This window comes from Gracilinanus agilis, chromosome 4, assembly GCF_016433145.1.
Source record: "Gracilinanus agilis isolate LMUSP501 chromosome 4, AgileGrace, whole genome shotgun sequence".
Classification (NCBI taxonomy): domain Eukaryota; kingdom Metazoa; phylum Chordata; class Mammalia; order Didelphimorphia; family Didelphidae; genus Gracilinanus; species Gracilinanus agilis.
In genome coordinates, this window is record NC_058133.1 from 295,682,650 (window position 1) to 295,697,171 (window position 14,522).

At 36.0% G+C, this 14,522-nt stretch overlaps 1 protein-coding gene across 1 annotated transcript in view; it reads left to right on the top strand.

Annotated features, from left to right (window-relative positions):
* PRIM2 (DNA primase subunit 2) overlaps positions 1 to 14,522 on the top strand; it is a 409,712-nt gene that overhangs the window by 268,332 nt on the left and 126,858 nt on the right. The window contains exon 15 of the mRNA XM_044675355.1: positions 2,336 to 2,403. Coding sequence (XP_044531290.1) covers positions 2,336 to 2,403 — 68 coding nt within the window. The remainder of the gene's footprint in view (positions 1 to 2,335; positions 2,404 to 14,522) is intronic.

Here is a 14,522-nt window from a genome sequence, read left to right on the forward strand (position 1 = left end):
ATAATGACTCTCTCTCTCTCTCTCTCTCTCTCTCTCTCTCTCTCTCTCTCTCTCTCTCTCTCTCTCTCTCTCTCTCTTTCTCTCTCATAGATTTAGGGCTAGAATCTTAGATCTGAGAATCTTAGGATCTTAGAGGTCACCGAGTACATACAGTCTCCTCATTTTATTGAGGAAGAAACAGGTTAAGCGAATTGTTCACATTAGAACCAAGGTCTTCCTCACTCTAAAGTCAGTATTCCATTCACTTTGCTATCAAGGCCAATTAAGGGCCTTTAACTCTCAGGAAAGCACTTCCTTTCCTTTTAACAATGGATTTGGGAAAGTACTAAGGAAGAAAAAGTGTCAGAGGTGTATGGAATCATGAGCAAATACTGTTAGGATGAGAGCAACTAGAAACAATTCATTTATGCTGTACAGTTTTATCCAGAATAATGCTGTTTACAGAAAGCTTTGACACATTTATAGGCATTGTAGTTATTAGATTTGGAAGGAGACATAATAAGTGACTAACATATTACAGATTTGTATGAGAGCTGAGCCAAATTTAGAACATTAAATTTCTAAAATGAGATTATTTTTAGTTTTCAAGGGGTCACCATACTTCTATTAAGACCCCCCCACACACACACATGCTGCTGTATTCATAGTGATTTCAGCAGGTGTACGGTATGTTGGGAGGACATCTTAACAACACATCTGACCTTTTGACAATAATAAGAAATAAACAGTAAGTCATGTCAAGTTTTATTCCCATTAAAAACAAAACCCATAACATTGCACAAACCTATTTCAGCTTCAGAGATGTAAGTTGTGACAGTTCTTTTCTGTTCTCTCCATTCCTGACTGATTAATTTTTCAAGGACATTCTCTTGGCTCTCAAATGTATTAAAATTTTAAATTAAACAAAAGAGGTATGTGATTGTGCAATAGTGAGTTTTTTAGGTTGAAAATATTGTCAGCATACTGTGAAATGAATGAATGAAAATCTAATGATTATGATGTCCTTTAATTTAGATTTAGTTTTTAGAATAAACACTTTGGAATTCTTAAAATATAGATATGACTTGTTTCATTTCTTCTTCAGAGTCAACAATTGAAAGTTCATGTCTATAAGGGTAAACACCATATGTTGATGAAAAATACATGTAAATAACTTTACTAACTTCAAAGTGTACCCATGTTATTTTATTAGGAAAGCTCAGGATTTGAAGTTGATGTCTGGATTCAAATCCAGACTCTTTTGCTGTGCCTTCCATTTACCTTTATAACCTAGATAAAGTCATTTAATCTCTCTCAGCTTAGTTTCCCTTTCTATAAAATAAGAGGGTTGACCCCTGAGATTGCTTCCAGCTCTAAATCTATGATCCTATGATTTTTAAGTCTTTGTGCTTATGGAATTAAATCAGCTGTGAAATTATGTTGCCAAGATGTCAAATAAAGTTTATAATTTCCCCTCTTGCTCCACATAGACAGGTGATATACCTCCGTTTCAGATAACTTTGAATAAGTTTGCTATTGCCAAATAGGGTAGTAGAATGAACTCTGGACGAGAATTTAGAAACTATCTTTGCCACATACTGTCTCTTAACCAGAACAAGTCACTTTACTCCTTGTGAGCCTCAGTTTCTTCCTTTGTTACATGCAAATAAAAATATTTGTACTACTTTCCTCATAGAGTGGTTATGAGGGGTATTAAGTATTTTTTCTCCCTTTGTACAATCAAGATAGGGAAGGAATGGACCTATGATAACACTGGTAGAATTAGAACCCAGGGATTCCTGACTTTGAGGCTAACTCTATTTAGCATGCAGTAGTACCACTCTCTTTCTGAATTTATGCCTTTCTGTCACCTCAAATATCATATTTAATTGTCCTTTGATTTGCTGCCTTCTCCCTAGTAGAATGTAATATAAGCTTCTCCAAGGGAAGGACTGGTTTTGGATTTATCTTTATATCGCTATTACCTAGTCACAAAGTATTGAATCTAGTAGGTATTTATTAAACCTTTTTTTGAATTTCAACTAATCATTCAGAAATTTGCCTACCCCTTACCAAATTGGACAACACATTTTCCCCACTTGTGAATTTCTGAAAAACTGGGATTTATACTTGTCTACTTAACATTCAACTTTGCTTGTTTATTTATTTCTGAAGTTAATAAGAAAACAGCAACTGCAGGCATAGTCAGTTATTTTTCATCCTATTATTGGAATATGATTCTCCTTCCCTGACAAATATGTTCATATTTTTGCTTTTGCATTTAGATGTTGAAATAAGTTCACTGATTTCATTTATATTTGCTAGAATTTCTTTTGAAAATTTTATTTTCTTACAGTTAACAGCGAGGTCATTGCCATCTGTACAATCTGATGAGCGACTACAGCCTCTTCTTAATCACCTCAGGTAATTTAAAAAATACTGATTCATTGTTTAGATGAAAGAGATTTATGTGAGTGGTTTGAAATTTTTGACTTTATAAGTAATGGGGAGTCTCAGAAATGTAAACCAGCATTTATTAAACACTGTGTGCCAGGTACATGATGCTAAGGGCTGGAAATAAAAATATGAGCTAAAAAGACAGTCCCTGCCCTTAAGGAGCTTATATTCTAATGGAGGAAGACATTAGGTAGAAGAGAGAGGAGTAAGAGGAGAGTGACCCAAGAGAGCCAGAAGAGGGATTGAAGCTTGACCAACCTGAACCTGCCTCCAAAATAGAGATGGGAGAGCCAGAAGAGGGATTGAAGCTTGATCAACCTGAACCTGCCTCCAAAATAGAGATGGGATGGGGGGAAAGGACCAAGGGGGCAAAGGAATGTTTCAGGGTGAGAATTTCCCAAGGGCTGAGGGAAGGTTCAGAATTGAGAGGACAGATGCACCATGACGGCAAAGTCTAAAAAAATGAAAAAAATCCATTTCCCCCTTTTGCTGTCAGTTTTAAGTAATCTTTATGCTTTAAATTCCTTATTCCTTAACGTTATTCTTGATTTCCTAGCACTCTGCAATAGCCTTTAGATTTATTTTAAAAATACAAAATTAGATGATCAATTTAAACTAAAATAGGTAACAAAATTGGCTAAGGCTTGAGAAAGATTTGGAAGAAGCACCAAATTTATTTCAGCCTCAAGACTCTGATATACTTTTGAACAGACATATTAGGTCTTGATGACAGATACACTGTCACTTTTTTTATAATTCTAGTGTTTAGGGACAGGGCTAATACCCACCTTCTTTGACTAAATCCTCCATGTTTTTAGGAGGACATAATTTGGCATGAAGTATGTCTCAGTCCTTCTTAATAAGGGGCTATGGCATAAAAGACATCAACTATATTTTTGTGAAGGTTGTGTGATTTGCAAATCATGCTGTCACAATTTTTTTTTCCCTTGCAAAACTAGTGGCTTCATAACAACATAGTGGTTGTCAAATTTAGGTTGTTAATCCCACAGCACCAAGATTTCATCCAATTTTATGCTCCTAGTATACGGTTAGTGCTTAGTTATTGTTAAATCTTGATGGATTTCCCCTTCCCCCACTTCGGTATGGTAATTGTCAGCTGGAATTTAGATTAACTACTGACACTTCTCTTCAGGTCCTTGAAACTTGCACATACTGTACATTCATTTCGGGTTTCCATCCTCTGTGGAGTTCATTCACCAGTGGTTGCTAAGCAACCATGGCAAGATGCTACATGTAATATTCACCAACCGAAGTTGCTTTTATTATTATTATTAAACTAACCGTTTTTCCATTTTATTACTATGTCAGAAACTTCCATGGACAGGGTGGCAGGTGATGTGTACAGTTTGACATTTATCGTACTACATAGTAACCTTGTGATGTGACTTTCAAACCCAGTGTGTCTTTTGGCTGCCCCATATTTAAAAAATAAAAATGTCACTTTTCTATTATTACTTACATTCAGGTCAACTAGACAAAAAAAAATTGTGTTTGACTTCATAGAATCTATTGATAATCACATTAGGGATGTAATTTAAATAAATTATCTTCAAGGGATAGACTTTATGGTAGAGTACTGCTGAGATCAGTATTTTGTCCAGGGTTATTTCACAACCCTAATGATCAGAGAGAGAGAGATGATGAATAGCATACTAATTAAACTTGCCAGTGAAACTAATTTGGGCAACATAAATACCGGCAAAAACTGAAGTAATAAAATACAAAGAAAATTTCCATTGCCCAACTCACTTTTCAGTGGTAAGTTAGACACTAATGTAGGCCTAATGTGCTCTCTTGGGCAGCTACGTGGTGGGCACAGTGGATAGAGTGCTGGGCCCAGAGTTAGATGTCATATCTAGTCTCAGAGACTTGCTAGCTGTGTGACCCTGGTCAAGTCACTTAACCCTGTCTGCCTCAGTTTCCTCATCTGTAAAATGAGCTGGAGAAGGAAATGGCATAGCACTCCACTATCTTTGCCAAGAAAACCCCAAATGAGGTCAAAAGGAGTTAGACACAACTGAAATGATTGAATAATAACAAAATGTACCATTATGATCTATGATATTTTCATCAGGTTATATTATTTTATAGACACCAAAATATGTGAGCACTTTTACCAGTAAGTCTAACCACCTGGTTCAAACCTAGTTTTGCAATTTGCTTTAAGTCCTTTCTTTACTACTAGAGAGTGACAACATTCAAGACAATTCTGACTTGATTTCCCAGTCCTATAGAACTTAATGTCTCAAGTGGCTGTGATTTAAATTTTATTTATAAATGAGGAGTCTTGAAATGGTTTTTGTGTGTGTATGAATAGTTTCTATATATTAACTTGGAAAGTTAAATGAGAAAATTTTGCTTTATGTGTTTTGAAAATAATTTTTCCTTTTCCTCTGGCCACAAAGCTAGTCTAAAAAAAAAGATGAGATAGACAATTATATGGCATTACCTATGTATACAGGCATAAGTACATGCTTATATAAAACAACCATAAGTATATGAGTAAAGGATTAATTTATTAATAAAACTCTTTAGCATTAAACTTTTTTTGGGGGGGGGCAGGCTGTGAAACACTTAAGCATTCTTATTTAAAATTCAATTGCACAGAACTATGAACCAGAGTGTAGGATCTATTATGTGTTGCCAGAGGTTTGATCATAGCATCCCAAGAACAAGAATTAGAACTGGAAGGAACTTTGGAAACCCTCTAGTTTGACCCCTTCATTTTACTCATGAAGCTGGGGACCAGAGAAGGAAATGGAGTTGCCCAAGGTCAGTCAGGTTATAAGTTATCAAAACCGGGCTTTGAATCCGAGTGTGCTAGCTTCAAATCCAAAACTCCATAGCTCTCTGGCTTTCTCATGTATACTTCTGTCCTCATTTTGTGAATTGCTTATTCTTTATGGAAGTAAGCAATTTACTTTTTTGTAACTCTTAACTGGCAGGTTCATTTAGGCCAGTGATTCCCAAAGTGGGTGCCACTGCTCCCTGGTGGGTGCTGCAGCTATCCAGAGGGGCAGCGATGGCCACAGGTGCATTTATCTTTCCTATTAATTGCTATTAAAATGAAAAAAAATTAATTTCCAGGGGGCTAAGTAATATTTTTTCTGGAAAGGGGGCGGTAGGCCAAAAAAGTTTGGGAACCATTGATTTAGGCATATACAAGATGGATGTAGCAACTGGAAATTAAGCATAGTTTCCACTGTCTTGGACCCAAAATGAAATAAAACATTGCAGGAAAAGAATATAGAATGTAAATACGGTGGTTTTAGGTGTACCTTGCCAAACTCATTAATTAGTTCTACAAAAACAATGTTAAGCAAAACAACCACAAATAACAACAAAAATGCAGTGGGAAGCAGTTCTACTAGAATGGAGCTGAATGGAGCTAGAGCCATTAAAGGATTTGCCCCTTTCCACTAAGAGACAGCCATTTCTTTCAGCTGTAATGCTGTAGGTGGTAGTGGAAATTATCCAGCTGTAGTTCAATTATAGGATGCTGGAAGGTAGGGCCAGCCTCATAAGTTCCCAGAGATGTAATTTAGGAACCACAAATGAAAGAGAATTTAACAGGAAAGAGTGGAATACCCTGACTTTTCTGTTGGAACCCCATAGCATGATGTTCATAAAACCACCCATGCACTCTTAGGAAACTGAGTATAGCAAATTCTGTTCAATACAGATTCTCTTTGTTGTTTCTGTATTGCTGCCTTCAATCATATCTCTTCACACGCCCCTTGATCTCTGGATCCTGGCATTGATATTTGTTTTAATCTCGACATCAGTTGTGTGTCTGTTCTTAGCTTTCTCTTCCATATCTGTGACCACTTATTCTGTTTGTTGTTATCAGACCAAGACTTCTGGCTCAGAAACCCAGATCTTTCTTCAGTTTCTTACAGAGGAGGCTTCAGGTTCTGTTATTTCTGTTTGGGCTTTTGCCCAGACTTTCCCTCCTACCTGGAAAGAGCTATGTTCTCACCTCTGTCTCTAATAAAATATATAACTCCCTTCCCTGCTATATCCAAGTGTCTCTTCCTGCAAAAGCCATTCCTAACTTTTTGTGCCTCGCATATCCTTTGGTGTTTAGTAAACCTTTTAATGTGAAAGGAAGAAAATTCTGCAGTTCACCAAGCATGGGCTCATAAGAAACAAACAAAAAAAAACCAAATTGGTTCATTTCAATAGGATGAAACCACTATTTACCAAATATTCTGTCCTGCCTAGGTAAGTTTCTCATATTCCCTAGTGATATATGTACCTCAAGTTGGAAACCCTGCAAGAGGCGTAACCTAAGTAAATAATAGTATTTACTAGCTTCCCCTTTCTCTCCATCATTTTGTATATGCATTGTGTTTATTTGTACATGTTATGTCTACCAGTGGAATAGCACATGGCGCATAATACATTTTTATTGTGTATTTGTGTAGTTGCAGTAGATTTTTCCTCCAGTTTTAGCCTATGGCAGATCTTCCCATAGATGGGTCCAGGAGAAACAAAAATGGTATTGAGTCATTGGAGCAGTGGATGGTTAGCCTGAAGACATTTCAGTGTATGTATCTGGGATGTTATGATAGAGTTTGATTGTAGTGCCTTACTTACATAAGTCAGGATGTTGTTTTGTTGGTATGACTCTACTTGAGGGTTATGTCACACTCATTAGATTTTAACGCACGATGAGTTTGAAAGCAGATAATTCCTTTTGCTTTGATTTTCAATCATTTAAAAATATTTAGAAAGCTTCTTCTTGAGTTCCTATCAGTGTGATAGCTTTTGCAAACTCCTTTTTCTCTTATTAAATGGGTCACTCAGTTAGTAAGTGCAGAGAAGGGATAGGACTTGTGATTTAATTGGTATGGGGAACTTCTAGGAGAGCAGACTTCCTCTACTGGATGTCTAGATCCATCTAGTCCTTCCTCTGCCATTCCTAATCCTAGTGAGTTGCTTAGAGCACTTAAACGTTAAATGACTTGTTCAGGGGCTTGTATCACATATGTATCTGAGGTGAGACTTTGACCCCTGTCTTCCTGGCTTCAAGGCTAGCTATCTATCCATTATCCTGTATGGTCTTTAGATACTGATTTGTTTTTTTTTCCCCCCTAAAGATAACACTGCATGCACATTTTATACTAGAACTAGAAATGTTTTATTTCTGTTAATATATCTCTAGAATATCAACAGTATTGATATTTAGAATATTTTCTTTGTTAAAACAAGCTCTCAGAAAATATAAATCACAAAATTACCTGAATGGTCATTTGCGCATTGAAATAACACGAAAAAATGCTGTGATGTGTAGAGCAGTTTGGAGGAGGTGAAAACGCCAGTCAGTAGAACCTAAAACCTCATTAATATGAACTTCATGCTCCTGTTATTTCTCAAGGCCTTTCTTCCCACTTATTTTCAGTTATTGTTTGGGTCGTGAACTATTTCCTTTTCTATTTGCAGTTAGAGAAGTTTTTATTTCAGTGATTGTTATTAAGGCTTTTCAGATACCTACAAAATTTATCAAATTAGGAAGAATGAATTCTTTTTTATTAGCAATTGTATGCACACATATACAAATACATATGTAGGCATAGGAAATGATACAAAGCTATTTAAGATAGCATGTGCCGGTCACTAGCATTCCTTTTAAGACTCTTGATTGGTGACCCTGAGCAAGGCATTTATTTAGTGCTTTCTGTGTCTTGGGCAGCTCCCTAAACTAACAAGTTATGGAACAGTTGCTGATCTGTTTTGGGAGAGGGAGTTTCCTCATGAGGGAGTTCCTAGAGCAAATGGAATGACAGGTCTATACCCCCACCTCACCAAAATCACAAAAACTCGCAGAGTATAGTGACTGATGCCCTGTCAATTTGTAAGTTAGAAGCTACAGTGTAGGGTAGTAAGGGCAGAGTCAGAAAATCGGTGTTTGAAGTAACTTTCTTGGAAAACTTCAGTTTCCTCACCTATAAAATGGAGATAACACTTCCATTAGCTCCCTCATGGTACTATAATGAAGAAAGTGCTTAGTAAGCTGTAAAGCACTGTATCAATAAGAAATGGGTTTTGTTTTTTTTATTATTCTCAAGGTGTAAAACTGATATTTCTTTTGGGGAACATGCCGTTTAAAGAGGAGACTGAATAGACACGGATGTTTGTAAATCCACAGGAGATAACAAAGAGCACATATCAGCTATAGATGCCTAATAAACTGAGTTGTTGGGAAGACTAAAGGACTGTCTTGGGATGGGGCAGGAGGAGGGGAAGAGTCAAAGAGAGTGATTTGGGGAAAAAACCATTGGCTTTAGTAATTATTAGTCATTACTAACCTTTGAAAAAGCAATTATGTAAATGGATGGGATTCAAAGCTAGATTACAAGGAAATGAGAAATGAATTAAGAAATGAATGGACATTGAAGAGGTGAGTGTTAGAGTCAGAAGATCTGGATTAAAAACCTGGCTCTCCTGTTTACTCTGTCCTTGGACAAAATTACTTAACCTCTGATGCCATTTGAGGTTTGAAGGAGTTAGACTGGGTATTTTCTGAGGTCTCTTCCAGATCAAAATCTTTGCATCCCTATTAGTGGAAACATAAAGTATAGTCTGTTTTTATTCTGAAAGTTTAGCACTAATGGGAGGAAAGATAGGAGGGAATAGCTTGAGGGGATGGCAGGGTTAGTATTCTTGGCTGTTTTCTATAGCAGAGGTTAGATGAGACATTGGTAAATGTTTTTTTGTTTGTATGTTTGTTTGTTTGTAAGGGACAAACAGATTTTTCTAAATACCATTTGGTCCTGGGGATAGTTAATACAGATTTTTTGTTTTATTTTGTTTTGTTTTGCTAGGCTTTTCAGTCCTTATAGAGTACGTAATGCAACTAAAAGCTTAAATATAAAAAGCTATCAGGAGTTATTTTGGTTATTCTAGGTATATTAGAGTATACTTAATGGACATTTAATGAGAACAGAGAGACTTTCACAAATCATTTTCTGTGGGCAATGACATCATTACACATTTGATTGAAAAGTACAGATGATAACAAGATCCCTATTTGTTATTTTTTGATTATAAAACAGCACTTGAGTTTAGAACTCTGCCTCAAAAGTCACTAAACTGTGAATACCCTTTGACCCAATTATACCACTACTTGATATATACTCCAAAAGGATCAAAGAAAAAGGAAAAAAGACCTATTTATAAAAAGATGTTTATAACAATTCTTTTTTCTTTTAGCAAAGAAGTAAAAACAAAGGAAATGTCCATTCATTTGGGAATGGTTGAACAAATTATGGTATCTGAGTGTAATGGAATATTACTACTTTGTAAAAAATGTTGAAAAAGGCATTTTCAGAGTTACTTGGAATAACATATATGAAATGATTCAGGTGGAGTGAGAAGAAACAGTAGAACAGTTCACACAGTTTGAACAATACTGCAATTGAAACAACTCAGAGAGACTCAAGAAAAATTCTGATCTATGTAATGACCATCCATGATTCCAGAGGACTAATGAAGAAACATTCCCTATGTCCTGAAATGAGAATGATGGACACAAGATGCAAAATTCGACACATATTTTTGGACATGGCAAATATGTGGATTTATTTTGCTTGATATGATATATTTTATTGTTTGAGGGATTGTGTTTTCCTTTTTTTTTTTTTTTTTTTTTTTAATGGAAGCTGGGATTGGTAAGGGAGAGAAGATCTAGAGAAAGCATGTCCCCTTAAATAGAAAGAAAATTATTTGATAAAAGTATTGTTTTAAATGCACAAAAGGGAACTGAAGGAATTTCAAAAAGAAACACAGGAGTAGTTTCGAAAGGTACATGTTAACGACATGCTATATACTAGAAAAAGCTAGTTGTATATAATAGAGGTTTAAATTTTCACATGTAAATCCCTTTTGTCCTCTTCCCCTTTGCCTATGGAGATGTTCTGGTTTTGGAGTTTGGTAAATTAAGAATATTTTAAATGATAAAGGGGGCAGGGTGGGAAGTATTTGATGCGTTTATTTAGCACTTATTGATGCTTTGGGCCAAATGCTGTTTTAGATGTTTGCTCTACAAATCAAGACAAAAAATATTCCATACTCTCAAGAAACTTATATTCCTATAGGGAAGACAACATGAAAGAAATAGGTACATACAAGTATTTCGGGGTAGATAGAAGGTGATCTGAGAAACCATGCACTCTAGTAGTTTAAGAGGACTGGGAAAGGTTTCCTTTGGAAGGTGAGATCTGAGCTAATTCCTGAAGAAAGCCAAGAAAACTAAGAGCTTTCTCAAATAATTTAGTTACAAAGGAGAGGACAGATATAGGATGTAGCTAGTGGAGATGGTGGGATCAAGTAAGGTTTTTAAAGAAGAAACATAGGTATTTTTGAAGGAAAGAAGGAAGGAGCCAGTAGGTAGGGTGTCATGGATGATAGTCTCAGAATGATAGTGGGAAAATCTGCTAGGGAAGATGGGCAGATATGGGATCAACGGTGCCTATAGAGGGGTTTGTCTTGCCTACGTGTTCCTCTGAAATCAGAGCAAAGGAAGAGATAGTGGGGGAATATATGAATAGTTTGAGATGAGAAGGATGGATCAGAGAAGGGCCTTTAGTTGTATGTACACCTTGGTTTTCCTTCTCCAGTGGGTTAAGGCAAAGAGGGTTTAAGTGATTTTCCTACCATTCTTCGTTCCACCCTCCTTCTCCCCGAAACCAATGTCGCTTCCATCTGATTGGTGATGAGTATCATTGAGGGAGAGTTGCCATAGACCAGGAGAATGAGGGAAAATGGTGATGGATTCACTGTAGCAGTTTGAAGCTAGTGGATGAACAAGAACAAGTGCCCTGTTCTTTGTCAGTCATTCTGGAGGTTGCTGGCTTTTCCTGTATTAATATACTAATTGCTAGGTGATTATTTTCCTGTTCTAAATTTTTCTTCCCCCTCTCTCAGGCTTCCTTTCTGTAATGTTTTTCTTTTAGAGAGACCTGTCCACTAGTAATAGTAATAATACTACAATAATAGTACAAATACACTAAGGATACTGTAATAATAATAGGCCTGTTTATTAGAGGCTCTTCATGAATATGAAAAGAAATTAAACTTGTAAGAATGGCATTAAGTATAGATATTTTAGAAGAAAAGATAGAGATGTTTCTAACTTTGTTAAAATCCATTGTATTTCAAGAGTTCTTACTTGGATTCCATGAATTTGTTTTTAAAAGTATTTTATTAACTGCATTTTGACATAATTGGTTTCCTTTATAATCCTATGTATTTAAAAAAAAAACCTTTACCTTCCATTTTAGAATTGGTGCAAAATATTGTTCTAAAGACAGAATAGTGATAAGGGCTAGACAATTGGGGTTATGTGACTTACTCAGCATCAAACAGATAGGAAGTGTCTGAGGCCAGATTTGCACCAAGATCCTCCTGACTCCAGGTCCAATGCTTTATCATCTATCCACTGTATCCACATTTTGATTGATTGAACACAATGTTATGAAGATGTTTCACTAGACTGCCAGGGAACTCCATGCCAAAAAAAAAAGTTAAGAACAGTTGGATTAATAGAACATCTTAGGAATTCTGAAAAAATAGAAATACCAAGGTGGTTAGGGATGAAATAGACCACCACCAAAATCAATAGAAACAGGAAACATACAGACTATGTTTTGTTGTGGTTGTTTGGTCATAGCCACTCTTTTTGACATCTTTTTTTGGAGTTTTCTTAGCAAAGATACTGGCAAAGAATGGTTTGCTATTTCCTTCTCCAGATAGTCTACATTACTTGAAATGAAAATTCATGAAGCCAGTAGATGACTCCAAATCTTCTGATTTTCTTAGTTGTAGGATCTTGGAGGTTTTATAATTCTTGCCCAATTATGTGCTTAATGCAGATTGTGAGTTGTGATGCTGCACTATGTCTGATGGTAGTCTGCTATGGTGGTGGTGTGTTTTTCTAAACTAATACACTTTACAATCACTGAAAAAAGAACTTCCATTTGATTGAAAACGGAGAATCATTGATTGAGTTCTCATTGGAATCACGGCAGGGAAAATCACAGGGACTAATGCAGGTTGGGTGCCATTTACTAGGGATTTAGCAGCAAAAAGAAACTTATTTCAATTACAGTAGTGACAGCTGTAGAGTGCATTTTTGTGTGATATCTTTCACAGCAGTAAATGATATATTGTAATGCCAGCTTCCTTGATTTCCAGCACACCCAACAAATCCTAACTGCAGGGATTGGGCTTTCAAAAAGTCTGCATGGCATCATTGTAAAAAATTTACACACACACACATACACACACAGAGGAGGCTAGATCAAATGGGATGTGTGTGTGTGCACATGCACATGCGTGCATTCATGTATAAAAGAAAAGAATGAATATGTATGCTTTGCCATATTTTTTACTCCCAAAGTGAGTAAAATTGTGATTGCAGTCAAGGATGGATGGTTAATGTGCGGAGATATTTGTTTCGTTCTCCTGGCAGTTGTTTTTCCATTAGAACTACTTTTTCTCACAGAGTATATGGTAAGGTTGTAGAGGAGCATACTCTGTATTTGATAAGATGATATAGGAAATTGAACTTCATTTGGAAATCTGTATCAGTCTTCTTTTTTAAGATACAAAAAAAAAAAAAATTTGGTACTACTTCTCAAATTTCTTCTCACTGTCCCTATCCTCCATTTGTTGGTGACATTTTTATCTCTTCCTTCACTAATTCTATGCTTATGACAATTCTTTTTTTTTTCTTTTCCTTAAACCCTTACCTTCTGTCTTGGAATCAATACTGTGTATTGGTTCCAAGGCAGAAGGGTGGTAAGGGCTAGGCAATGGGGGTCAAGTGACTTGCCCAGGGTCACATAGCTGGGGAATGTCTGAGGCTGGATTTGAACCCAGGACCTACTGTCTCTAGGCCTTGCTCTCAATCCACTGAGCTACCCAGCTGCCCCCATGACAATTCTTAAAATATAGTTTGGCCTGAACTTTCCTGGAAAAAGGGAGGAAATTGTGTACTGTTTTTCAGTCATAAGAGGAAAGGGATTTTGGTGAGAAAAAGTTGTCTTTTGCATTTCTTCCAATAATGCCTATCCCAATGCATTTGTTTTTCTATGCAAATATGCAAGAACTAAAGACTGATAATGATAAAAGCTGACCTTTATATTGGCTCTAATATTTGCAAAACACTTTACATATATTATCCCATTTGATCTAATATGATTTCTTAGTCTCTCAATTTTTAGGTCTTATTTCGAGAGGAAGATTGTCTCCTTAATGGAAATGAAAGTAATTCTGAGGTAGCTGCCAACACTGCCCTCCTTGCTTTTTAGCAGAGGGCAGCTTCCCAGTTTGCCTCAAGTTTTTCCTGTGTTCTACATCCATATCCTCCCCTCTCCTCTAAGACTGGACCATGAAAAAATCTTAAAGAGAAACAATAGTTTTGTATTTTGGTATTGCTGGAAAACTGTCCTACAAATGACACCTCTCTGATGTAGATTTTTTCATAGTTTTGTACACTCAGTTTCACCTGGATCCCTTCCCTTTCCCATGGAAACACTTAGAGATTATTTGATTGCATCTGAACTAATCAGAGCTGTACAGAGCTTCAGTCATAGTATAGTTGGCAGCAGTTTAAGTTCTTCACTCAGGCAAATTTTTTTGCAAGGGCCCCAACTTTGTTAATAGAAGTAGGAACCTTTCTGTATCAGAGTAGCCTCCTCCTTTAGAAGAGCTCAATGTAATATGTTCTGCTTAATCAATATTGGTAATTAAGCCTGGCAAAGAATTCAAATTAATCTGTTTTCTGGCCACTGTAATAATGAAAACAAATGTTATATGTAATAATTAAAATGCTACATGTAATATTTAGAAATTGGCCACTGTAATAATGAAAACAAATGTTATATGTAATAATTAAAATGCTACATGTAATATTTAGAAATTGGTTTTGTTAAATAATATTAGTAAAAAAATGGTTGTGGTTGCCATTTATAAAATTAACTCTTAAGTCAGGAGGATGATAGTAGCTTTTAACAATTTAATTTAATATAAATATAGTATAATAAAGAAATAAGGAAGGA